Genomic DNA, 24,893 nt, shown 5'->3' on the forward strand with positions numbered 1-24,893 from the left:
ATGGCCGCGCGCCCCGGGCCCCTCTGGCTCCTGGGCCTGGCTCTGTGCGCGCTGGGCGGCGGCCCCGGCCCGCGACCCCCGCCCAGCTGTCCCCAGCGGCTCCTGGGAGCGCGCGAGCGCCGCGACATGCAGCGCGAGATCCTGGCGGTGCTCGGGCTGCCCGGGCGGCCCCGGCCCCGCGCGCCGCCCGCCGCCGCCCGGCTGCCCGCGTCCGCGCCGCTCTTCATGCTGGACCTCTACCACGCCATGGCCGGCGACGACGACGAGGACGCCGGGCCCCTGGAGCGGCGCCTGGGCCGCGCCGACCTGGTCATGAGCTTCGTCAACATGGGTGAGTGCGGCCCGGGGATGGCGGCCGGGACGCGGTGGTGCCCGCGGGAGTGGATGGCGGGTGTGCGTCGTGGTCGGGGTGACAGCGCCCTCACGCTGGTCCCTCGGGAGTGAACTGCGGCTGCCATGCAGTGTGTGCATCCTAGGGCAATGCCAGGCCCCGGCGGCGACCGCGAGTCAGGTGCAGTGGACAGGAGCCAGGGGACGGCGACTGCTTGGGGGCCGGCGCGGTTCTCCCTGAGCTGTGCGGCGACAGGAACAGCTCCCGGGACAGCGTTCGCCCGGCCCCCAAACACCCAGGACGGGGACCGGGACGGGGCGAGGACCGGGCCCACCTGGGTGGTACCAGGAAGACAGTCGGGTCCTGAAGAAAATGATGAGTAAGCAGAGGCTGTGATAAGGACAGTCCTAAGGAGAGGGACAAAGGTCAGCATGGAAACCTGTGGTCACATCATCAAAGTGACCGGAACTGCCTCCCATGCAGGCTGTGCCTGAGCAGCAGGAAGCCTGGGTGAGGCACTGTCGGGGAGCAGCTGGGGAAGGAGGGACACCCAGCTCAGAGACCTGTGAGTGACCCAAGGGGCAGCTTGGGTCCCTGGCTTTCTCCCCGGGTAAGCTTGGCTTTTCCTCTCTGCTGAATCCTCTACAAGCCCTGGAGCCAGTTATCCCTGAAAGTTCAGCACTATTTCCCCAGTCCCTTTCATCCAAGCCATGAGAACTTACTGTGGGGCAGGTCCCCACCTGCTTTGCCTCCTGTCTGTGTCTAGTGACAAGCAGGGCCTGGGCTAGAGCAGACAGCAGGCTGAGTCTGGGGACCAGGCCATGAGGCTGAGAGCAGGGAGAGGACCCCTGCTATGACCACCAACTCCCCTCACCCGCAGCAGCCCTTGTAATCCTCCCAGCATCCCTGGGAGCAGCCACAGTCTCCCCATCTTCCAGGTGAGAACAGGGAGTCCCAGAGAGGCAGTGGCATGCTTCAAATAGCACAGGACAGGCCCAAGTTGTCTGGCTCTACACCCAGTGCTCAAGGAGGTGATATTTCTGTTGTCAGGCCAGGGTTTGAGGATGGACAGAGCTTTCAGGGTTGTGGGTGGAGGAACACAGGACAGCGGGGTGTGTGGGGGTCCTTAGCCCTTTGTTTCCTACACCAGATCAAGAAGAGGGGACAGCCAAGTCTCTGCTGTCCCCACCCAGTGCTGGTGTGGGCTGAGGTGGGGGAGAGCAGAGTGGGAGGCAGTTGCAAACCAGAGCCTAGAGTTCAGGGCCAGGGCCAGGCCAGTGGAATCTGGACACTGCCTGCCTGCTTAGAGGGTAGGGTGAGGAATTAGAACAGAGGAGACCATGTATGGGACTGGGACTGGAGTTCCATCCTTAGGACAGGCTGACCCAGGGCTCAGGACCAAGAAGAGTTGAGGATGGAGTTGCCCAAGAATGTCCCTAGGGGAGCCGCCCATCAGAATGAGTCACTGCCCATCCCATGTCCTGCTTTCTGTAGCATCCCCTGGGTCAAGGCATGCACAGGCCTGATGGGAACTGCTGCTGTGAAGGGAGCAGTGCCCACTGCTGCTGTGCATCTTTAGTAGAGTCCTCTTGTCCTCTCTGAGCCTTGGATCTCTCCTTCTAAAGTGGAGTTCCTAGAGATCTATCTTCAGGGTTGTTATATGATTGGTTGACAGAGGGTCAAGCGCAGAAAGACAGCCCCACTCATCTTGGAGGGTTAAACCTAGGCCTAGTCACTGCTGACCCCCATCCCCCTGTGGCCCAGTTGTGGTTAGAGATGCCCAGTAATCTCCACATATCTCATGCGCATGGAAATCTAGAAATGGATTCTAAAAGCTAGCAAGAGGCATTTGAACCTACATTTACAATAAAATCTACCATTTGAATTTTCACACCTTCTAGTCCTTGTTTAGTCCTGGCAACAACATGAGAAACTTTTGCCAGCCCCATTACAGGGGCTCAGAAAGGTTAAATGGCCAGCCCATGGCCACACAGCACATCCAGAGCAACATCCATGGCTGTGGATCCCACATCCCATTTCTTCCCACACTGTCTCTGTGTGTTCCATTAGGATCTGGGCCTCTGACACTGGGATTAACAAGCAGACCTTTGTTCAGTGGCAGCTGGTTGTGGGTGGCACCATCAGAAGGGCTTTCTTTATTCGGATGGACTCACTGCACTAGTACAACTCCCTTGGCCACAGTAGTTTTAACAGCTAATTACCCAGGCCATATGTGGGGATTAGACATGTACCAGGATTCCTTCCATGTTTGGAGGCCCAGGTCCAACCTGAAGGTCAGGTCCCCAGAACCACTGTGGAGTCTAATAGCAGAGTCCCTGTGGTGTTGGTGTCCATGCCCAGATCCCACACCTGCTATCTCCAGCTGCACCTCTCTTATGAGCCTCCTCTGGCTCCTGAGAAGCCAGGCCTGGGCCTGCGAGGCCCCTGACTGCTGATAGTAGCCTGCAGGGCTCACAGCTGGGGTTCATCTTGGGCCTCCCACCAGGGCTCAGACCAGTGAGGAGGAGGTCCTTTAGAAGCCTGGCATGGTTTTCAGAGCCTGTGTTGTGAGCCAGGGCTACGGTCAGAGCTGTGGACCCTGCCTGGCCTCTGTCCATCTCAGCCTGAAGACCCTTGGGCCCTCAGGGTCAGGGTGCAGTAAAGGGAGCTGTAACCCTGTGAAGCAGATGGCTTCTGTCCCTGGTCTCCTTGTGCTCCTTGAGCTGAGCTTGAGCCTTAAGCACAAGACCCAGGTTCCTTATCTTCACCAATTGGACCTGTCCTTAGTTTCTGCTTGTCTCCATCCACATCCCTTCTCTGGTCCTCTGCCTTCTCATTCAATCTGCATGGGTGGTGTCAGAAAAGTGAGGGACCTCCCAGCCATGATCTTCAGCCTGTGCCAGAGACCCCTGCTCACAAGGCTGCCCCATCCCTGTACTTGATCGCCTTGGGACTGCCTGGCCCTTCTAGGAGGAGGAGGTTCTCCTTGGGAGGAGGCAGGAAGAACCAACTCTGCATGTGCTTTCTTAATCCTTTTCCCTTCTTTCAATGGAGAGGCAGGTGCCCCTGTTCCAGACTGAGAAACTGAGGCACAAACAGCACTAACAGGCTGTTAGTCTAGGCAGGATCTTCACCTTGATCCCAACCCTTTCCTGAACCAGACTAATTTATTCCTGTGCTGTCAAGTGGCCAAAGACAGGAGTGCTGACGAGCTGAGGTTGTTGGATCTGGGAGAACTGGGAGAATCAGGGATGCGTGGGAATAGGGGCCTGGGTCCTTCCCTGCCTTACCAGCCCTTTGACCTTCAAAAGTGATGCTTTCTCTCTAGGGTTTCAGAGTCACTCCTTTTGTGTTTTTACCAGGGAATTCTTTCATTTTCCCATTCATTTGTATTTTACCCCTATTAATTTATTCTTATCAGTGGGCATTTGGGTTGTTTCCAGTTTTGGGTTATTATAAATAGAGCTGTTCTGAATTTTTGTGTGTGTGTGTGTGGTGCTGAGGATCAAACCCAGGGCCTTGCTCATGCTAAGCAAGTGCTTTGCAACTGAGCTACATCCCCAGCCCTAGGCATTCTTGTACACATCTTTCCATGGATATATTAAACCTGGATTTTAATTCTGAGTGTGCAACTAGGAGCTGTGAGATGTTGCTTAAAGTCTCCAAACCAAGTTTCTATATCTTTAAGGCAAAGTAAGTGAAGCTGGTCCCCCAGGCTTCTGTAGAACAGGGCAGATGTGCATTGTGACCAGTTGGATGTAGACACAGCAGGAAGTTAATAAATGGAGCTGATCTATTATGTCCTACCTCTGTGCTTATCTTGCTTTGTACCCTCTGCCAAGAACATTTCCATCTCCTCTTCTGCTTGCCAGAATTCCACCTCTCTTTTAAAAGGGGGTAGACGAGGGCTTCCCTAAACCCCAGCCCAACTCCATGCTGCAGAGGCAGGCTTGTTCAGCAATGGAGTCCCAGCCCACATAGTGCATATGTCTCTTAGGATCCCAGGCTCACTCTGTCTAATTCAGAAACACCCCCAGCTCCTCTTTCTCCTGGTCCTTGGGAAACTGAGCAACCTGAAAACAGACCAAATCTGACTCGTCATGGCATCCCCATTCCACCATGTGCCCCAGCTCCTGTGTGTAGGTGCTCAGGGCAGACACAAAGGTGGAGAGGAGTGGCAGGGGCCTGGGACCTTTGAAGTCAGGTGATAGAGCCTGGGTCCCATCCAGCGGGACAGAAACCACCCGTCCACCCTTTTGTGGTGCTGATAATGGGTGCAGCAACTTCCTGAGTCCTCCCCTGAGACCCTAAGTTGCACCGGGCCCTGCCTGCAGGAAAATGTATTCAGCAGACATTCTAGGGACCCTTGTTAATGGGATCCCCCAATCCCAATATCACAGCTACACCGAACTCTAGGGCCACTCATTTCATATTGGCACCAAATCTAAAAGTCCACATAAGGGCCCCTAACCTCACATGTGACCTTCACAAAGTCTCTGCCCCTTCTGGGCCTCAGTTTCCCCACCCCTGCAGCAAAGAATGTGCTCACTCCCTGCCCACTTATGGGATCCACCAGTGATGAGCATGAGGTGGGGAGGTATAAACTAACATACCTCATCACAGAAGCCCCTCCCTCTCAGGCAAGAGGAACTGTCACCATGATCACCAATTTCTGGAAAATTCCCACTGTTCAGTTCTTTCCCGAATTTCAACGGGAGGAATTGCATCCTTCTTGCTCATATCCTGGGGACTATTTTTGACCTTGGCAGGCTTGATGTGGTAGCCTGGGCGGGTGTTCTCTTTTAATTTAGGGTCTGAATCTATCTGATGAGTGGACCAGTAATTATGTGTGCATAGCCACTTAGGACAACAGCTCTTGAAGAAAGTTTGTAATGAGACTGGCTGAAAATACCTCAGAAATGAACCTGGGCTTCCTCTCCACAGTGCTGAGGTATCTGGTGTAAGAAATCCCTTCAGGATGCAGAATCCACAGTTCACCAATTCCTTGGCTCTTCCTCCTCTAACCTGAAGGGGCTGAGGAGACCAGGGTCTTTTTTTAGGTCTAAATGGGGCTCCTCAGCCTTTGTTAGTAGGCAGGACTAGCCAGACAGTCCCAGTCTATCTTCCTCCAGGGCTCTGGGGAGACTGTTTCTTACCTTAGGTAGGAGAAGCAAAAAGTCCTAGCAATATAGAATCTTAAGTGGCCTCTGGTGAGGATGTTGTGATGTGGAAGCCACTTCCAGACCAGCAGTGATGCCCCAGCCTGAGGGACTGGAGGCTGAACACTGAGCCTCTGTGCTGGGACAAGCACCCTGAGAAAGGACAGAAGGTACTTTCTCCATCCTGAAACACAGGACTTAATGAGTCTGCTGCTGAGAGCTACCTGACACCCCACATATTCAGCCTCTACCCTAAAGAGTTCATCCAGAGGGGCAGCATACCAGGACATATACTCCCATCACTAGGGAAAGGACAGGCCAACTGCCTGGTCTGTGAGGGGTGGGAAGGGGAAGAGGATGCTCCTCAGATGAACTGAGGGGAGAGCAGCCTTTAGACATGGCAGGAGGGAGCCACCTCAGAGAGCACAGCCCCAAAAGTGACTCTGGAGGAAGATGTCTGCAGGCAGAAGCACAGCAGATAGACACATGGCCGGGCTGGCTCAGAGAGGACCTTGGGTCACAGAACTGAGCATAGGATCCTCCTGTGGGCCCTGAGGGGAGAGCTAAGAAAGGTTTGAGGGGAGGCAGGAGAGGTCAGACAGCTCAGAATATTTGATTCTCCTGACAGCCACTCTGACTTGGAGGAAGAAGGGAGAATCTTTTGAAGTCTTTTTTTTTTTTTTTGGTCAGAAACAAGACAGATTTAGGTCATCTGTGTGAGTCTCATTTTGTCTAGGAATCAAAAATAGCCAGTTCTTTGTTGGTGTTGGACTGATAGATACATGGTTTGACATCTGAAGGGCTGGGTGAATGGTAGGTACAGGGCCCCTAGTGTGAATAGGCAGAATGTGGACAGTGCCTGGTCAGGGAGGCCTCCTCCTGCCCACAGTGGGCAGGAGGAAACATGGTATCTGGAGGTGCTTTTATCAGACTCCAGCAGAGGCCATGGGTTCCATTGGCACATGTTGGTGATTCATGATTGTTTATTTTTCTGGGAGCCACATTAAGGCCGAAGAAAGTAAATCCATTTGCTACTTCCCTACACAGAAGCTGGTTCACTGTCTGAACATTTTGGGCAGCTTTATGATTTTGTGGAAAATAAACATTTAGAGGTGCCTATGGAACTGGGCATAACTTTTCCTGTGCCCAGCGAATTGGTTTCTCCAGGTCTTTTCATAGTTTACCTAGTGATCCTTTGGAATTGATGGGCCAAATAGTAAATTCATGTGAAATTTTGCTAAGCATTACAAAATGCCTCTAAACAGCATGCTATCAGCATTATGTGAGAATGCTCACATCTGATCTCACCTGTTTCTCAGTGGCCATGCTAAGCCCCTATGGAAAGCATCTAACCCCTGCCATCATTCTTGAGCCCATAATTCTATGTTTTTCTTACCACTTACAAAAAAAGATCCCCTATTTTACTTTTTTTTTTTTTGGTGATACTGGGTTTTGAACTTATCGCCTTGTGCTTGCTAGACAGGCACTCTACCACTTGAGCCACACTTGTTTTGTGGTGTTGAGGATCAAACCCAGGGCCTCAGGCATTTACAGTATCCAGAACAGTATTATGCAAGAATAAATGAGTGAGTGAATACATCTATTTTGGAAAAGGTATTTTAAAGTCTTGTTCTGATCATAAAGTAAAACTTCAAAAACTAGCCTGAGCTGCTATGGGGCACTGCATGTTCCATTTCTTCTCCTCCCTGGTCTGGGGATGGAGCTTCCTGCACAATGTGCCTTCCCACCTCCTGGCCTCCTAGCACAGCTGTGTGCATGTCCATCCCTGGACCAGGTCCCCACCACTAGGACAGGAAGTGCTCCCCACATCCGCCCCAGCCACATAGCCTGGTGCTTTTTAAAACCTGACATGTGGTTGCTAAGCCCAGTAGCCAGAGACAGTTTTTAAAAAGACACACAACACATATAATTAAAATCTCAGTGTTGGGTTTGGGATAGGCACTGCATGGCTCCCACCCCTGCTTTCCGGAAACACAGATTTCTGATGTTTGAAAGTGACAGGAGGCTAAAGACTGACTGCCCGAAATATACCGTGCTGGACATTTTGGTGCAGCTGAGCAGATGTGGACTTTATTCCACAACTTTAGGCTTTGTCCAGACAGCTAGGACTGCCCCACCCTGGTCTCTACCTCAGCTCACATCCCCAGCCTATCCTTAACCCTTCACCCTTACCTCCATGGTTTCCTCCAGTCCACCTCTCAGATCACACGGCTCTACACTAACCAGAGGCACAGCTCACTTCCAGCCCTGATTCCAAGTCCCTCCACCTTCCCCCCGACTGAAAGTACTGCTGCACCCCACAGTGCAGGTGTGTGGATGGCTCCTATCTTCCTCATCTGGGAATACCAGTTCCTTTCTGCCTATAGCACCCCTACCACCTCCTCCACCCACTAGGACACCTTCCCATCCTTCAAGGCAGTTTAGATGTCACCTCCTCCATGAAGGTTGCTCAGATCTCACCACACTGATGGATCCTGAGATTTCTCTAGCACTTGAAAGCTTCTCCAGGAGTTTGTCATTCTGCCTCTGTGTTTCTTATTCCTTTACGCCTTGACTCTTCTTCCTTCTTACCCCCTAAAGAGAACTTGGGTAATTTCTTCTCTGGTTTCTGGCAGTGGTTCTCCCTCCCTGCCCTCAGGTCCTTCTGTCCTCAGCCTTGCTTGGACTGGGCCTTCCTGTGGTGCTCTTTCCCTGATGGCCCCATTCAGCTGTCAAATTTAAGCTCTCAGCTTCCCATCTCCAATCCAAGCACAAGGTCAGGCTCTGGGGTATCCCCTGTCCCACTTAAATGCAGTCAGTTATGTCCCTGTCCACCAGGTTTCCTCCTGGGACTGTGGCCTTTTTCTGCCTTGGGTCTGACATCCATCTCCCTTTTTTCCTGGGAGCTCCCAGAGGAGGGCCTGTTTGCTGTCTCATCTGTGGTTCATGGAACAAGTAGGGTACCTGGTGAGGGTCACAGTGGGGCTTGAGCCTATTGAGCATTTGCTGAGTTCCTCAGCACATGACCTCTTGGATCCCCATCTACACCTGGGGCAGAGCCTGGAACAAGCCTGCTTGCAGAGGAGGAAGCAGGCTGCCTGGAGCCCTACTCTGAAGCTCAAGCCATCCCAGCTGCTAGTGACTGTGGGCCCCTGCTTTGCCTTCCAGTGGAGCGTGACCGTGCCTTGGACCACCAGGAGCCCCACTGGAAGGAGTTCCACTTTGACCTGACCCAGATTCCAGCCGGGGAGGCAGTCACAGCTGCTGAGTTCCGGATTTATAAGGAGCCCAGCATCCATCTGCTCAACATGACCCTGCATGTCAGCATGTTCGAGGTGGTCCAGGAGCACTCCAACAGGTACCTTCCCTTGCCCAAGGCACCCACCCCACCTCATTGTCTAATGGTTAAGGTTTTGTGGAGCCCTGGGTATGGTAGGACATTTCCCAGAAAGGGAAGGTTCCTTGGAGGACAGCCCCAGAGTTGGGAAAAGATGCATGGCCAGAAAGTCCTCACCTTGCTGTCCTGACTGGGGGCTTTGGATGTGTCACTGAACCATTGAGCCTCAGCTTCCCCATCTGTACATGGGTACAATAACACATTTTTGAGTTATCAGTGAAGTATGGCACCAAAGGGGCCCAGCCCAGAGCCAGGGCAGCGAGATGCTCCAGTAATGCCCCTAAAGTGGGCAACAGACACACAGAGGCTCTGTGCCTGGCCTTGGCACCCTCAGTTAATTGTTCTTTCGTGTCCACAGGGAGTCTGACTTGTTCTTTTTGGATCTTCAGACGCTCCGAGCTGGGGACGAGGGCTGGCTGGTGCTGGACGTCACGGCAGCCAGTGACCGCTGGCTGTTGAACCGTAACAAGGACCTGGGACTCCGCCTCTGTGTGGAAACCGAGGATGGTGAGGCTCAGTGCTCGGCTGGGAGCTGCCTCTGGGCTCCTGGTGGCTCCAGCAGAGGCCTGGCTACTGTACAGAGTGGCCTCACTGGGGCCATGTGCCCAGCTTTCTTGTCTGTGCCCACTATGAGGACTCAGTGAGTGGAAAGAGAGAGGTGCCCTCAGGAGACTGCTTCCTCCTCTGGGTCTACAGAGCATCTGAGCTCCTAAGAGAGAGTCCCTGGTCCTGTCCAGAAAAGGGTGCCTCTCCCTATGCAGCAGCCTAGGTTCCTCACTGCAGGGCACAGGGGGGACATCTTGCACCCTCAGGCTCTGAGTGCTAGGGTCTGGGTTGGAATCCTGACTCTGCGGTGTCCTAAGTCAGTGACCTCGGCAGGCCACTGCCCTTTCCACAGCTGTTTCTTCATCCACAGAATGAGGTTCACTCACTCATTCACACAGTGTTTTGGTAGCGCTTCCTCTACATGAGGCAAAAGTGGGCACGAGGCCCAAAGTGGACACAAGACTGGACTAAGGTCCAGCAAGATGGCCAAATGGAGGAGCAGAGCCTTGGAGGGAGAGTTTGGAAGGAGAGGTGACAGAGGAGTGGCTAGGGGTCACTCTGAGTCAGGTTAGACCTGGGCAAGGTGTTCAGAGTTTAACAGCAGTGTACAGGAAAGAGAGAGAGAGAGAGAGAGAGAGAGCGAGAGTTAGTATCAGGATCTTAAAGAACTCTCTGGATCAGGAAGTTCTCTGTTGGCGTACAACCTGAGACATGTCAATCAATAAGCCATGTGTGGTAGTGGCCTGTAATGCTGCTACATGGGAGGCTTTAGATAGGAAGATCTTGGTCCAGCTGGGTCAGACCCAAAACACCAGACCCTACCTGAAAAATAAGCAAAAGCAAAAGAGGATGGGGGTGTGGCTTAAGTGATGGGGTACCAAACTGTGAGGTACTGAGTTCAGACTCCAGTAGTGCCAAAAGCAACAGCAACAAACAACCTCTGAGCCAAGGCCAGTGGCTCACATCTGTAATTCTACCTACTCTGGAGGCAGAGATCAGAAGGATCCTCAGGCAAATAGTTCTCGAGACCCTATCTTGAAAATTCCAACACAAAACAGAGATGGCAGAGTGGCTCAAGTGGTAGAGCACCAGCCTAGGAAGCAAGGGGCCCTGAGTTCAAACCCCAGTACGACAAAAAACAAAGAAAAAAATAAGACCCTCCCTTTCTAAGAGGGAGAGGTAACTTCCCCACATTGAGTGACTCACTGCAAGTTACCAAGGGGACTAACCAAGTGCTTAACCACTGCTCAGTGAACGGTGGCTGTACCCTGGGCATCAGCCAGATCAGGTGATCCTGCAGCGCCCCTTCATCAGGCACCCACTGTCGCGGGAAGCTCGGCGGGTTTGGGATGTCGGCTGGCCAGGAACTCGGTGAAGCTGTTACGTGGTCCGGGATGCGCGCCCTCCCTGCTCTGTGACGCGCGCCGTAGCCAGGGCGCGCTCCTGGGGTGCAACTGGCGGGTCTCTGGCCGGTCCTTGGCCGTGGAGCCGGGCGGACCATGGCGGCGCTGCGGCTCCTGGCGTCTGCGCTGGGGCGTGGCGTCCCCGCCGGCCATGCGGGGCCCGAGCTGTTCCAGGGTTGCGCCCGCCGCTTCTCCACCAGTCCCTGCTCCCGCGTCAAGTTCTACACAGACCCTGTGGAGGCGGTGATTGACGTCAAAGACGGGGCGACCGTCATGCTCGGGGGCTTCGGGCTGTGCGGGATCCCGGAGAACCTGATCGGGGCACTGCTCAAGACGCGCGTGAAGGACCTCAAGGTGGTCAGCAGCAACGTGGGCGTAGACGACTTCGGCCTGGGCCTCCTGCTCACCACCAAGCAGGTCAAGCGCATAATCTGCTCGTACCTGGGGGAGAACGCGCTGTGTGAGAAGCAGTTCCTGTCTGGCCAGCTGGAACTGGAGATGACCCCTCAGGGCACTCTGGCCGAGCGCATTCGTGCGGGTGGTATAGGTGTGCCTGCCTTCTACACGCCCACCGGATACGGGACCATGGTGCAGGAAGGGGGTGCACCTGTCCTCTACTCCACAGATGGCCACCGGCTCAGCCTGAGTCAGCCCCGGGAGGTGCGGGAGTTCGAGGGCCAGCACTACCTCCTGGAGCATGCAATCAGGGCGGACTTCGCCTTCGTGAAGGGCTGGAAGGCTGACCGCTCAGGCAACGTGGTCTTCAGGGGAAGCGCCTGCAACTTCAACTTGCCCATGTGCAAGGCCGCTGATGTCACCGTGGTGGAGGTGGAAGAGATTGTGGATGTGGGCACATTTCCTCCAGAAGATGTTCACGTTTCCAACATTTATGTAGATCGCGTGATCAAGGGGCCAAAATTCGAGAAGAGAATCGAGCGTCTAACCACTCGGAACAAGGGAGACAGCAAATCCAGCTTGAAAGAGGACATTAAGACCCGGATCGTCAAACGCGCAGCTCTGGAATTCGAGGATGGCATGTATGCCAATCTGGGCATCGGGATTCCTGTCCTGGCCAGCAACTTCATCAGCCCCGACAAGACAGTTTATCTGCACAGCGAAAACGGGATCCTGGGCTTGGGCCCCTTCCCATTAAAGGAAGAAGTGGACCCGGACATCATCAATGCAGGCAAGCAGACAGTCACTGTGGTTCCTGGGGGCTGCTTCTTCTCCAGTGATGAGTCCTTTGCCATGATCAGAGGGGGACACCTCCAACTGACCATGCTTGGTGCAATGCAGGTTTCTAGATATGGGGACTTGGCCAACTGGATGATACCTGGAAAGAAGGTGAAAGGGATGGGTGGGGCTATGGATTTGGTGTCCAGTCCCAATACTAGAGTGGTGATCACCATGGAGCACTGCACCAAAGAAAAGACCCCCAAAATCCTGGAGACATGCACCTTGCCGCTGACCGGGAAGAACTGTGTGCACCGCATCATCACTGAGAAGGCCGTGTTTGACGTGAATGAAAGCAAGGGGCTGATGCTAATGGAGCTCTGGGAAGGCTGTACCATGGATGAACTCAAGAAGAGCACAGGCTGTGACTTTGCTGTGTCCCCAAACCTCAGGCCCATGCAGCAGGTGGCAACCTGATGTGGGAGCAGCCCTGACCCAAGTGTGGGCTCTGGGGCTGCTCTCCCCAGAGAGCGCAGTGACCACCTGAATGCTCTGCACAGGACCTCACTAGTGCTGCTGGGCTCTCAGGCTTCTGTAGCCAGACAAACTATGTTCCGTCAGGAGCAGGTGACTTTAATTAAAAACAGAGGGAAAAAGTCTAACCTGAACCCATGTGTCCTGTGAGTACCACAGAGACCTCTGCCAAACTCACTGAGGCCACTAGATGTCCCTCCCTCAGCCACCCTCTGTGGTGTTACAGTAAATCACCTGTAGCTCCAGAGGGTCCCCAGCAGGATTTCACTTCAGTGCCTCTCCTCACAATTGAATCTCGACATGTGGGGAAATGATGACAGAGAAAAGAACCGCACCCAGAGTTCACCTATGGTTCCATTTACGGTTGCCATGAAAACTACACAAACCTAAGTTTGCATAAGGCTGTGCTCATGGAAGCTGTTGTCCTTTAGCCCCTCTGACCCCTCTTCCCAGACCTGCATTTTATCCTGATTGTATTTCCCTGTGGCCTGCCCTCCTCCTCGCTCATCCCTTCTCCTGGGAGCTGCATAGGTGTTCTTAAAAGGAAGGCAGGAACATCTTCATGGGAAGGGACCTGGTAACTGGGGAGGGCGGGGGGGGGGGATGGGTGGTGCTGGCATTCTACCTAGATGGCTCCTCTGTACATAACCAGTCCCCATGTGTGTCACAAAGGCCTAGAAACCTAGCTGATGGCCTGGACCAGGTCTCTCTACTTAGGCTGCAGTATCCCATGTCAGCCACATTACATAATGTCCGTCCTCCCTTGTGTTCTGGAGGCTCAACAGGCCTGTGTGAAATTTTCCCTCCTCACTGAACAGCATCTCTGGAATGTGAATCTATAGTCTCACACCTAAAGTCAAACAATCTGTAGATAGCTGTGTGTGTGTGTGTGTGTGTGTGTGTGTGTGTGTCAGAGAGAGAATGTGTGTGTTATATGTGAGAGTGTGTGTGTTGTATGTGGAGGTGCTTTGAGGGCCTGTTGTGCAGGGTTCTCTTGGTACCTTCAACTCCAGGATCCTCACAGCCACAGGAGCGCTGGTCAGAGAGTAGATTCTACTCTCCTTTCTGAGGGCCGCATTAGATCCTCACTTCAAGGAAGGATCAGATCCCAGGATGGAGAGATCAACCTATGGTGTGGGGAAGGGGAGGGACTCCAGCAGATGGGGGTGATGGGATATATTGAGTCAACAACCAGGCACTTTCTGGGCCTCTGGACACCTGCTTTGCCCTGGGGGTGGGGAAAAGTCTCCAGAAGCAGTGTAGAGAGGCAGAAGTTTCCAGATGTTGACAGGTGGGAGGTCTGTCAGGAGAATAAGGAGAGGGAGACAAATGGTCCAATGACATCAGGGTCACTTTCACCTGCAGGGCGAGGTGGGGCCAGGGCTGCAGGAAGGGCCACCTGGCCCCAAAGCAGAAGGACACCTTGGGGAGAGATGGGGCAACATGTGTCCTGACACAACTGTGGAATGGACATGAATGAAGGCTTGAACCCTGCAAGGGATCAGGAGGAGCCTGACAGCTGCAGGTAAAGCTGGAGCCTCAGGGGGCTCCCTGGGCCCAGAGGGGTAGCATCTTCCATCAATGCCTATGGGGGAAGGACACAGGACTTCCCACATCTTAGCACAGGCCAGCATATACTCAACTGTAAAAGGCTGAGCACACACTCAACTTGACTCACAAGGTCACACCAGAGACAGGGATCCTGGACCCCTGAGGCTCGTGAAGTCCCACCTTTGCCTTTCTCGGGTGGGGGTCTGCCCAGGCCTCTCTGGGCCTCCCCTGAAGCCAGTTGGAACAGGGGTCTGTCCAAGGTTGAGGGGCAAAGTGAAGATCTGTCGGGATGGGGGAGCTCTGGGCTCAGCAAGGGTGGTGGCTTCTGCAGCAATGCTGGATGCATAGCTCAGAAGGAAAGCCAGTGTGAGACTACTTGCGCTCCTACCCTACCCCTACCCCAGACCCCAAACAGGCCTCTACTGTCTGCTGGGCAGGGTACAAATATCCCTCTCTGCATCTGTTTGCTTCAGGCACTTGAAAAATTCCTGTTCTTTCCAAGCCTTAATTAATGCTTCTGGAAAATGGGAACCTTGGATTTGCTGCACCCAAAGGCCCTCAGTCTAGCTCTCTTGGCTGTGAAAGCCCCAGAGGTCCCCAATACCTACCCAGGCTGGCTCCAAGGAGTTCTGCAAGGATCTTCCACATAACTGACCTAATATGTTATACAGTTCCATGGCCAGAAACCCTGGAAGACCCTTGAACACAGTTCTCCAAAAGAAAAGCAAAGGAGGACCAAGCATGGGGCAGACTGCCTCGGTAGCTTCTTGTCAACCAGGGCTCAGGGCTCCCCAGGAGGGAGCAGTGGCACACACAGGCCTAGCGTCTGCCCTAGCTCTGAGGCAACCCCATGTGTCAGACTGTGGGACCCACTCCTGTGCTAAGCACTATGACCATCCCCGTGCCACTATGCCCCACCTCCCATACCAGTTCTGCTCACAGCCAATCCATCGTGTGCTCTGGGATCTCTATTGCCTTTTCCTCTACACCTGTGACTCAGCATCCTCACAGCGGCTGACTCCTCATGGCCTCTACCCAGCCAGTTCTGCACTCTCGTATGGCTCTCCCTGGCCTCCTCTCAGTGCCAGCCCTGCAGTTTGTAGCGCTGACCCCATGCCTTTTGACCTCAAGGTCCCAGCACATTTGTTGGTGCAGATGATGTATACATCAAAGTGTGGTCTCCAGGTGGATGGGTCGTTCCATCAAATAGCCAGTGGACACCTGGTCTGAGGCCCCAGCTGCTGAAGGGCTGACCTTTGCATGGACTGTAGGTGGAGCAGGCAGTGGCCTTGACTTGTGCTGTGCAGTGGAGAAGCTGGTAGGATACGTGTGGAATAAACAGACCTGAGTGCAGAATGCACACATGAACGTGCATGTGTCTGTCTGTGAAAAGAGCAATGTGTGCCTGTGCATTGGTGCTTACAACATGGACATACAGTGTACTCTTCTGTTAACTGTTCATTTTTGTGTCTAGTGAGACACAAAAATGAACAGCACCGAGCTTCTGTGCTTCGGTATGAGGAATTTCAGAGTGAGGAGGTTCTGCATCCTCATCTCTATAACAGAACCAGGAAATAACCTGACTCCTAATGATGAGCTAATGATTAAGTCCAGGATATCTGCTCGAAGGGATTTTAGGAATTTGAAATGTTTCCTGTCAGGACTAGTTAAAAAAAATTTAATTAGCATGAATCAATTGTACAAAGAGCTTTATTGTGATATTTACATACATACCTGTAATGTATATTTAAATTCATCAAATTATATTCCTCTTTCTTAACCCCCTTCTTTTTAACAGCTTTTAGTGGGTTCATTATGCTATTTTCATACATGCATATGATGTACTTAGAGCATATTCACCCCATCAGCCTCTCCCCCACCCTGCTGGTTCCCTTCTGTGGGATCTAAGCTTAATAGGGAAAACATTTATGTTAGAAAGTTTTTAAAAATACAGACTTCTTTGCTGTGCTGACGACTGTGTAAAACTTAAATCAGCACAATGGAATAAGCCCAGAAATGTGAAATGAGCATCGGTGCTGGGAGGATCTTGAATTTTTGCCCAGGGCCAGACTTGGACTGAAATCCTTCTATCTTTGCTTTTGTGTAACTGGTATTATAGAGGTGTACCACCACATCTGGCTTATTGGTTGAGATGAGAGTCTCCCTAACTTTTTGCCAAGGCTGGCCTAAAACCACCATCCTCCAATCTCTACTTCCCATGTAGCTGGAATTACAGGCCTATGGCACCACTTTGGTCCATCAGGAGTTTCTTCACTGTGGTTATTTATTACACTGCTTTTATCACTGAAAAAGACAAGAGGCCAATTGCAGGACACAGCAGCAGGCAGGCTGGTTTTGGTGGAGGCCTGCATATTGAGGCTGACTCTGTTTTTAATGGCATCCCCAATCTGTAAAGTCCATTTCATGGTCTTCCTCTTTCTGGGACTGAGGCCCAGATCATGTTTCCCTGCATCCTTTTCCTTCTTTCTTTCTAACCACCAGCCCGGTCTAGTGACCTTGGCCCTGGAATGAGTTGACTCAGGCCAACTCCGGGCTCTATGACTTTGTTCTGATGTCTTCCCAGTGATGTCCCCACTGGGGAAGGCCCTGCAGGACATTGCTGGCAGAACAAGTCCTGGCCAAGTCCTAGCTAAGGTTGCCATGAGCTGCTGGTTCATAAATCACACATTCACGTCCCCAGACAGTGCGGGCAGAGGACAGGGCCCACCCGGGCCTTGGGTCCTCTGGCTGCAGAGGGAGCCCTGGTTCCTAGTAACACTAGCAGTGGACTGTGGTCATCACTGGGTGACCCTGATGGGTTTTCTGTGAAGTATGAAATATGGACTACTGTAAGGAGTGCTGAGGTAACTAGTGGGGAAAAACCTGTCAAATGGTGCACAGATATCCATGACCTCCAGGTCATTGGCAGTGATGCCTGGGGTCCCTGAGGCCCTCTGACAACATCCCCCTCCCCCACCTCAGACAGCAGTCAGGGAGCTGGAGCTGGACTTGGGACTCCCTGCTCCAGATGAGGAAACCAAGGTTCAGAGGGTCCTCTCAGGTCCCCAGCCTCTAGCTCCTGCTGAGGAGCAGAGAGGCCCCTGCTGTGTCCCCAGCAGGGCCACCATCAGTGAGTAACTCTCTGTCCTCTCTGTCTCAGGGCACAGTGTGGATCCTGGCCTGGCCGGTCTGCTGGGGCGACAGGCACCACGCTCCAGACAGCCTTTCATGGTCACCTTCTTCAGAGCCAGCCCAAGTCCTACCCGTGTCCCACGTGCAGTGAGGCCCCCGAAGAGGAGGCAGCCAAAAAAGCCCAATGAGCTGCCGCACCCCAACAAACTCCCAGGGATCTTTGGTGAGTGCAGGGCCTGGGCCTGGGCTTGGGCTGCAGCCTACTTCCCAGGGAGGATCCCTAAGCCCTTGAGCCTGTGGAGTGGGCCTGGCAGGGAGGTGGGCTGGAGTCAGGAGCAGTGTTCAGAGGAAAGTGGAAGCATGGGATAGATGGCTGAGGTTCCTGCTGGGCTGTGTTCTGGATTCTGAAGTTCGAAGGCCTGCAAGACAAGGCGATTGGAGCCATTGAAGGTTGTTGAGCTGGGTCAAGACCTGAGCAGGGATCCAGAATAGGATTTGTGAAACCCAATGGTTTAGTTTCCTGTTGCTCCTTTATTTGATAAATGTGCCCCTCTGCCCCGCCATGGTAACTGCTCAGAGCAGGAGCCCCAGAATTGACCTGGCACTGTCTGTCCCTGCAGATGACAGCCACGGCTCCCGTGGTCGGCAGCTATGCCGTCGGCATGAGCTCTACGTCAGCTTCCAGGACCTCGGATGGCTGGTACTTCCTTCCTTTCCTTCTCCCAAACTCACTGCCATGGCATATCCTGGGAGGATGGAAATGCAGACAGCTTTCATTTTGTTCTGTAGTTTTTCCTTCTGAGTTTTTCAAGTTCTCTAAAGTGAGAACACGCTGCTTTCATGGTGTAAAAGTGGTTTTAATATAAAAACCATGAACACGGAGACTACCTGAGCCCTCAGCCAACTGAACTGTCATTGTTACTGCAGGGAAACTGAGGCTTCGTGGACAGGGCCTCCACCATTTGCTATAACTGCAGCCCCAGGGGATGTAAGGTGGCAGGCTCAGGGAAAACAGCAGAGGATGGGGTGTGTCAGGGACAGAACTTGCACCCAACCCCATCTACTGAGGGTCACTGACCAGATTCAGGCTTCTGGGATGTGGGCTACCCAAGAGGAACTGAGGGTGGGATACTGGGCACTGAGGCTCAGGGAGGTTGAGGGGCAGCCCCAGGCCTCCTTTGTCAGGACTGGGCTGAAGAGCCCTGGAGAGGCCACATGGCTTGAACTCACCTTCTCCCTTCCCCTAGGACTGGGTCATCGCCCCTCAGGGCTACTCGGCCTATTACTGTGATGGAGAGTGCTCCTTCCCGCTGGACTCATGCATGAATGCCACCAACCATGCCATCCTGCAGTCCCTGGTCAGTACTGCAGCCGCTGGACCCCTGGGGTGGGGGGCTGAGGAAAGAAATTCTCTGCTGGAAGGAAGAGAGTTGCTGCCCAGAGGTGCTTTCTCTGCAGGGACTCAGCCAGGTAGCCACAGCCCCACTCTGAAAAGCTGCTTCCTCCTTCAGCTGCATGTGTGCCCAGCAGACTTAATGCTAGACAGTTGGGTCCACACAGGTTCTGGACACTATGCTTCTTGTGTGGGGCTCAGTGACCTGTGGGGTGGGTCCTGATGGACACAGGCACAGCTCTGTGGTCTGAGTCAGGTGCACATGACACAGATGAACATGCCTGTGTGATCTCCATGCATTGGTCCACTGGGTACACTGGTAGGTGGCCTCCCTGAAACACAGACACACAGTGCACATGTGGCATCTGCCTACTCACCACCCTCGCCTGGCCAGATACTCCCCAGTGTGCCCTGCACCTGGCTTCTACTGGGGCGTACCCTGGCTTCTTTCCTGGCAGTGATTTCCCAGCTCGCTGCGTTGGTGAAGCCTCAGTTAGCCACACTCACCATGGAGAAGTTTCCAGTGGGATCACGGTGCCTTATTGCCAAGTTTTGTGCTTTGGTTCTGGTGTTGAACTTTTTGCCTGGAATCCTAGAGCCCAGTATCCTACACCTTATGTTTTTCTAGCAGGTCTTTGTTCCAAGTGCTTTCTTGGAAGAGAGTAAGGAACTAACAGGAGCCCCTTTGAGCCATGCTAACTACCACTTCCTTTCACAACGGGCAGTGCGTCACTAGATGGATGCCCAGAAGATGCTGTCTTGAAAGAAGCAACTGAGGGTGGTGATAGGATGTGTGGGCTGCCGAGGCACCCAGCCCTTTTGCCTCAGGGGAGGGAGGCCCCTGGTGTGATGGGTGTGCTGCCCCTTCAGGGATCATCCCCTCCCCACCATGTCTCAGCCATGGCCTCTAGCCACTGGCCTCCCAGGCCCCAGGGACTCAGAAAAGTGAGTGCTCACCACCTGTCAAGCAGCAAACAAGACAGAATAGCCACTGTCTTCTGTGGAAGACACAGTGAGGACACAGGCAAGCCCAGTGGGAAGTCATTCAAAGATGAAGAGGAAGCCAGGTCTGGGCCTGTTTGCACTAGGAGCAGGGGGTAGAGAAAATTGTCCACGACAAGGAGCAAGTGCAAATGCCCTAAGACTGGAGGGGCCTGCAGGGAGAAGGGCAAGAAGGGGGGAGGGCATGGGATTGGGGTGGACATGGCGGGTTCCTCTATGGCCTGGGATCCCTGTAAGGACATCAGTCCTAGTAAACTGAGAAGCTGTCCTAGTAAACTGAGAAGCTGTTGGAGGTTTAGCAAAGCACCTATTGCAACTGAATTCCTCTCTAGAAGTGTAGCAGCTGTGGCAGGGTAGACCATAAGAGTGAAGAGTGGAGGAGGCAAGGAGGTCAGTGAGGTTGACTATGGCCCCAACAGGAGTCAGGGCAGGTTGGTGGGGGTTGGGAAGTGGTCTGCGTAGACAGTGGGTGCTGAGCATCCTCCACACTCGGGGAGCAGGTAGAAGGAAGAGGGGAGCCAAGGAGGCCCCAGGTAGGGCCTGAGCCCCACGCAGATGAGGGCACCACCCACTGAGGTGAGGTGAGGATGAAGACTGGACGGTTTGGCATGGAGGCAGAATTGCTGTCAGGGTCAGAGGACATCAGTAGCCGTGCTGAGGCCCTACCAGACCCCACATGGTAGGCCAGGTGCACAGGTGGATCTGCACGGTGGTGCTGAGCAGAGGTCCAAGGCGATGTTGGAGTGTGAGAGCCATGCACGTGGACATCTCTGTCCTGACTCCAGACGAGACCCCTAGAGAGGAGCAGCAACCCTGCAGGAGAAGTGGCCAAAGAGGAAGAGGAGGAGGATGAGGGGGAGGAGGAAGGAGAGGAGACAGGGCTACCTGGGCAGGAAGAGGAGCCACAGTGGCCCAAGGAGAGTCTGGGATTCATGAGGAGAGCCTTGGGGTCCTGAGGGCCAAGAGCTGTCCCTCCAGGAGCACCCCTTATAGCCTCTGTCCACACAGCAACCTGTGGGATCTTCCTAATATGGAAACTGGCCTGTGTTATTCTTGACTGAGAGATTCTGGGTCCTTCCTGTTATCCCCAGAACAGCTCTTAGCCCTTGGCCTAGGATGCCAGGCCCCTCACTAGCCACCCTGCCTACCCATCCAACCTCCCATGTGTCCTGTGCTCAGCTGGCTCTGCTTTTGTTATATGTGTCCATTGAAACACTCCCGTCTCCCCACCCTCTTCCCCAGAGGCCAGAGGCTGGGAGAGGGGAACCCTTTGATTCCGTGTGCATTCCTTGGCTGACAGTCTGCAAGGCTGCTGCTGAGACCTGATGGGACATAGTAGAAGCACAGAGAAGAGTAGGGAAGGGAGGCCCCAGGGGAGGTGGTGCTACTGGCCAGCAAGTTTGTCCACGTCTGGGCCGGAGTGGGTGATGCAGGGAGTGGGCAGGGGGTCTGGAGAGCTGAAGCACAGGTGTGCAGGGTCTCATCAGCCTTGCCAGGTGTCCCAGCTGTGCCCTGAGGGCAGTGGGCAGGACAGACCTGCATGGGGGGACGTGCCCTGGTCGTGGGTGGATAATGACCTCAGGTGTGGCTAGGGGACTGAGACCTGTGAGACAGGTTGGGGTGGGCAGCAGGCACGAGCTGGGGCTGGGCTGGGCAGGTCCTTGAAGGAGGCCGCTGTGCTCATGACCCTGCCTGTGTCCCTTCCCTGGCCAGGTGCACCTGATGAAGCCAGACACTGTCCCCAAGGCGTGCTGTGCGCCCACCAAGCTAAGCGCCACGTCTGTGCTTTACTATGACAGCAGCAACAACGTCATCCTGCGCAAGCACCGCAACATGGTGGTCAAGGCCTGCGGCTGCCACTGAGGCCACACCAAGGCCCTGCGGACCTGCCCTGCTGCAGCCGCCGCTCCCCATCGGGGTCAGCCCGCTCTCCAGAGGCAGGAAACCTTCAGACCCAACCAGTCCCAAGGGTAGGGTGGCAGGGAGGGCCTTCAAACCTCATGTCCCCACCCCTTCCTCCTTCGCGCCAGGGTTTGGTCCTGTCCAGGCCCAGAATAGTGAGAGTCCTGCCTGCAGCCCTAGGGGTCTGAGTCCTTAGCAGCAGTCCACCAGCTCCTCACCGGAGACATGCGTTGGCATAAAAGTCCTGTCTGTAGTCCTATTCATGCCTATTACAGGTCCGTGTTGTGGGCAGGTGTGGTGTGACCTGAAAGGCACCTGGAGCCCTAAATTGGCCACCTGGTGCTCTTCACTGTCCATTTCCCTGTGTGGACAGGGTCTGGTCTGACTCCTTCAACCCCTCCAAACCTGTAGCCTGTCCCTCCCAGGTGCAAAAGTGGGCATTTCTGGAGAAGCGTTAAATACGGACCTGCCCTCAGTAGTGTATATTTATGAATCTGAATTACCAACCCTCTGGCCACAGATAGGCATTCAGGGTCAGCTCACAAACAAGCTGAAGGAACGCCATGGCACGTATCTCCCCCATCTTCCTGCCTTGTCTGGGAAAGACATACAGTACATGGACATTTTGTTTTGAAGAAACAGAAAAATCTCGGGGGTTTCCAATTCACCCATCTGTCTGCCATCACACTGACCCACCAGGCACTCAGGGCTGTGGCAAACTTGTTTTTGCTGAGCAAGCAGGGTGGCTGTTCTGGGTGGTCCATGAAGACAGTGCATAGCACAGATGCTACCATCTTTCTTTTCCTTCTGCATGGCAGACATCGATATTCAACCTTGATGTTTTTTCTTCTGAATCTGGACAGAATTCCCAAATGATCAGCACAGGACTCCAGGCAGTCTGACAACAGATCAGAGTGGCATGTGAAGTGAGACCTGATTGCCATCCTCTGCAATGTTAAAGGGCAATCCATTTCCCCCAGAGCAATGTATCTGCAACATTGAGCAGCCTGTCACCTGGCCTAAGCAAGGTCAGGGACTTGTCAGCACGTGCTTTTGTGTCTTAGAGTTTTAAAAACATGGGTCACTAAAGTTGTTGTCACTCTTGGGGCCCAGCAGCCCTGTGCTGTTTCTGGGGCATGTGAGTCAAAGAAGGGCCCCTGTCCCAGGGGAGTGACAGGTAGTAATTAGACTAAGTTGGGTGGAGAGGTTTGTCTCAGCCTCCACTGTTCCCGGAAATGGCTGTTCTCCTTGGAGCAGCTGCTGGGAGTTGCAGTGTTTATTTGATTTTGGACTCACTAAGCCTGTAATTTACCTGCGGGAACAGACAGAGTCCAGCTACCCAAACTGTGTCATTAAGAGCAGATCCTGGGCCCGTCCCATCCACAGGCACAACAGTAAGGTGGGGCCCAGGGATGTGCTCCTCTGCACACCTGCTGGGCCTTCAGGAGGCAGATCTGGCAGCAGGGGTGAGGCCAGGGCCACGCTGCAGGACAGCAGCCCCTCTACCTGGGCTTGGGAGAGCCTCCCTTGTGCAGAGGAAGGGACCCTCCCTGAGGTGGGTCCAGACAGTCTAGAAGGTTCCCCATCTGTGTGGGAATCTCAGCTCCTGCCTGCATATAAGGAGACCTGACCTTAAGGAGCTACTTTATCTTGGCCTCCATTTCTCTCTATAACATGAGGAAATGGGACTTTTTGATTTCAAAAGGGCCTTCAGCCAGGGAATTTAAGCAGAGAGGTCCAAGTCTATCACACTGGGCACAAATGCAGCCTCGTGTTGCTGAATGTGGAGCCCAGGTAGCTGCCACAAAATCAGTTGGCACACAACATGGATGCTTTCTAGAACTTCTCTACCAAATCTTTCTTCTCGACATCAAGGATTGTCTTTTACACAATTGTAAAATTCAAATTAGCCAGTTATTTTGACAACTTTTTTTAACTTCTGGTATCTTTAGTGAGTAGCCAATGATCTGGCATAGTTAGGGAATGTCTGTGAGGTCACAAAGTTTTCTAGGCAGTCAAGCTGTGCACAATAGGAGGAACGATAGCAGCTGTCATCTTTTTCCACACAGAATTGAAAGACAGTAAGGCATCACCACCTACCTGGCCATCAACTTGGAATTTTTGACGGTTAGCAAATGAAATCAAGTGGAAAAGCCCTTGAGCAATGAAACAGTTTGTGAATGGACACAAAACCCATGCATTTTCCCTGGGAGTTACGTTTCTGCTGAGCCAAGCAGAAACAACTGAACTGGTGTCCTGGCTGGCAGCCCTGATGTTGTTTCCCCTTCCCTTGCCTTAGGGAGGGGCCTGTTTATCTGGTTGCACCAGACCAGGAGGTTAAATAAAGGTGGTCAGTTCAGACCCACTGATGGGGTGAGAAATCAGTGACAGTTGACAGGAAGGAAGACTCAAAAATAGAAATGCACAGCAATACTGGCCTCCAGGCCATGTCACCCATTCCTGAAAAATTCCTATGAAATAGGAAAAGAGGCTATGTTTTGAGAGTACAGATTTTTCAAAGAAAATGGATGCAAATCCAGGTTCTGCTTCTTCCTCTATAGAGAAGGACATTGGTTCTTCCAGAGACATTACAAAGATTAGACATGTACAAACATGTAGGATACCTGGGATGGAAGTGCTTACAACTGGTACCTGTTACTCTTACAAATGAACTGCTCATCAGAACTGTTTCTGGGTCTGTCCATTAAACAAAACCGTGTTCTGCAAATGATGGAGTGTTTATTTATTTCAGAGCTGTTTTTCCTAAAAAATTTACACAAGGCATTCCTTGGCGAGCAAGACTTGTCTCACTACCCGTAAAAGCCTGGCAAATACCTGATGAGAAGGGTGACCCACTGTGAACCTCCTGTGATCCCAAAGACATTGAGGCCCACACCAGGTACCCTCCACGTAATTTGAATGAGGTAATTGACCATCCAGGGTTCTACTAGTAATACGAAGACCTTGTGCAAGCATTTGACCCACTTTTAAAAATACTTTCATTTCTAAAACACTTTTGGAGGAAAGTGGACAATATAAAAAAAAAAAACCATACAATTCTAATCCCCATAGTCCAGTGACTCAGATAAATACACCATTATTATTTTGGTTACTTTACTTCTAGGCTTCTTAAAATATACATATAAAATTTTTTACATATTATAATTTTTACAAAACTAGTATGCTATACTACATGAATTACTTATGCTTTTCTTCATTATGTAGTGAAAACTTTCCTACTAATATTTTTTGAAACATGACTCCGTAGTTCCCCATCACCTAGACTGTAGGAGACTCTTCACCACTGAAATGTCGGCGTCCATTCCTGAGGGCTGTGGAAGCTGCCTTAACTATGCCAGGTGTTGCAGCA

The 24,893-nt window shown here is 53.0% G+C and overlaps 2 protein-coding genes across 2 annotated transcripts; both read left to right on the forward strand.

The window, feature by feature from the left end:
* Window positions 1-24,251, forward strand: Bmp8b (bone morphogenetic protein 8b). The gene is made up of 7 exons (XM_020171664.2): window positions 1-331; window positions 8,659-8,848; window positions 9,246-9,394; window positions 17,255-17,449; window positions 17,847-17,926; window positions 18,474-18,584; window positions 21,335-24,251. The coding sequence occupies exons 1-7, from the start codon at window positions 1-3 to the stop codon at window positions 21,482-21,484; spliced, it is 1,206 nt and encodes a 401-aa protein (XP_020027253.1). The 3' UTR covers window positions 21,485-24,251.
* On the forward strand, window positions 10,906-13,030 carry Oxct2 (3-oxoacid CoA-transferase 2). The gene has a single exon (XM_020171661.2). It carries the CDS (start codon window positions 10,933-10,935, stop codon window positions 12,484-12,486), a length of 1,554 nt encoding a protein of 517 aa, XP_020027250.2. The 5' UTR covers window positions 10,906-10,932; the 3' UTR covers window positions 12,487-13,030.
* Window positions 24,252-24,893: the final 642 nt, after the last annotated feature.

The sequence above is a fragment of the Castor canadensis genome, chromosome 7, assembly GCF_047511655.1.
Source record: "Castor canadensis chromosome 7, mCasCan1.hap1v2, whole genome shotgun sequence".
Classification (NCBI taxonomy): domain Eukaryota; kingdom Metazoa; phylum Chordata; class Mammalia; order Rodentia; family Castoridae; genus Castor; species Castor canadensis.

Bases quoted from the DNA above. Each gene is read 5' to 3' on its own strand.
- Bmp8b (XM_020171664.2), top strand. From the start codon at position 1: ATGGCCGCGCGCCCCGGGCCCCTCTGGCTCCTGGGCCTGGCTCTGTGC. The intron at 332-8,658 runs GTGAGTGCGGCC...TTTGCCTTCCAG, and splicing joins CATGAGCTTCGTCAACATGG to TGGAGCGTGACCGTGCCTTG. The intron at 9,395-17,254 runs GTGAGGCTCAGT...TCTCTGTCTCAG, and splicing joins CTGTGTGGAAACCGAGGATG to GGCACAGTGTGGATCCTGGC.
- Oxct2 (XM_020171661.2), top strand. From the start codon at position 10,933: ATGGCGGCGCTGCGGCTCCTGGCGTCTGCGCTGGGGCGTGGCGTCCCC.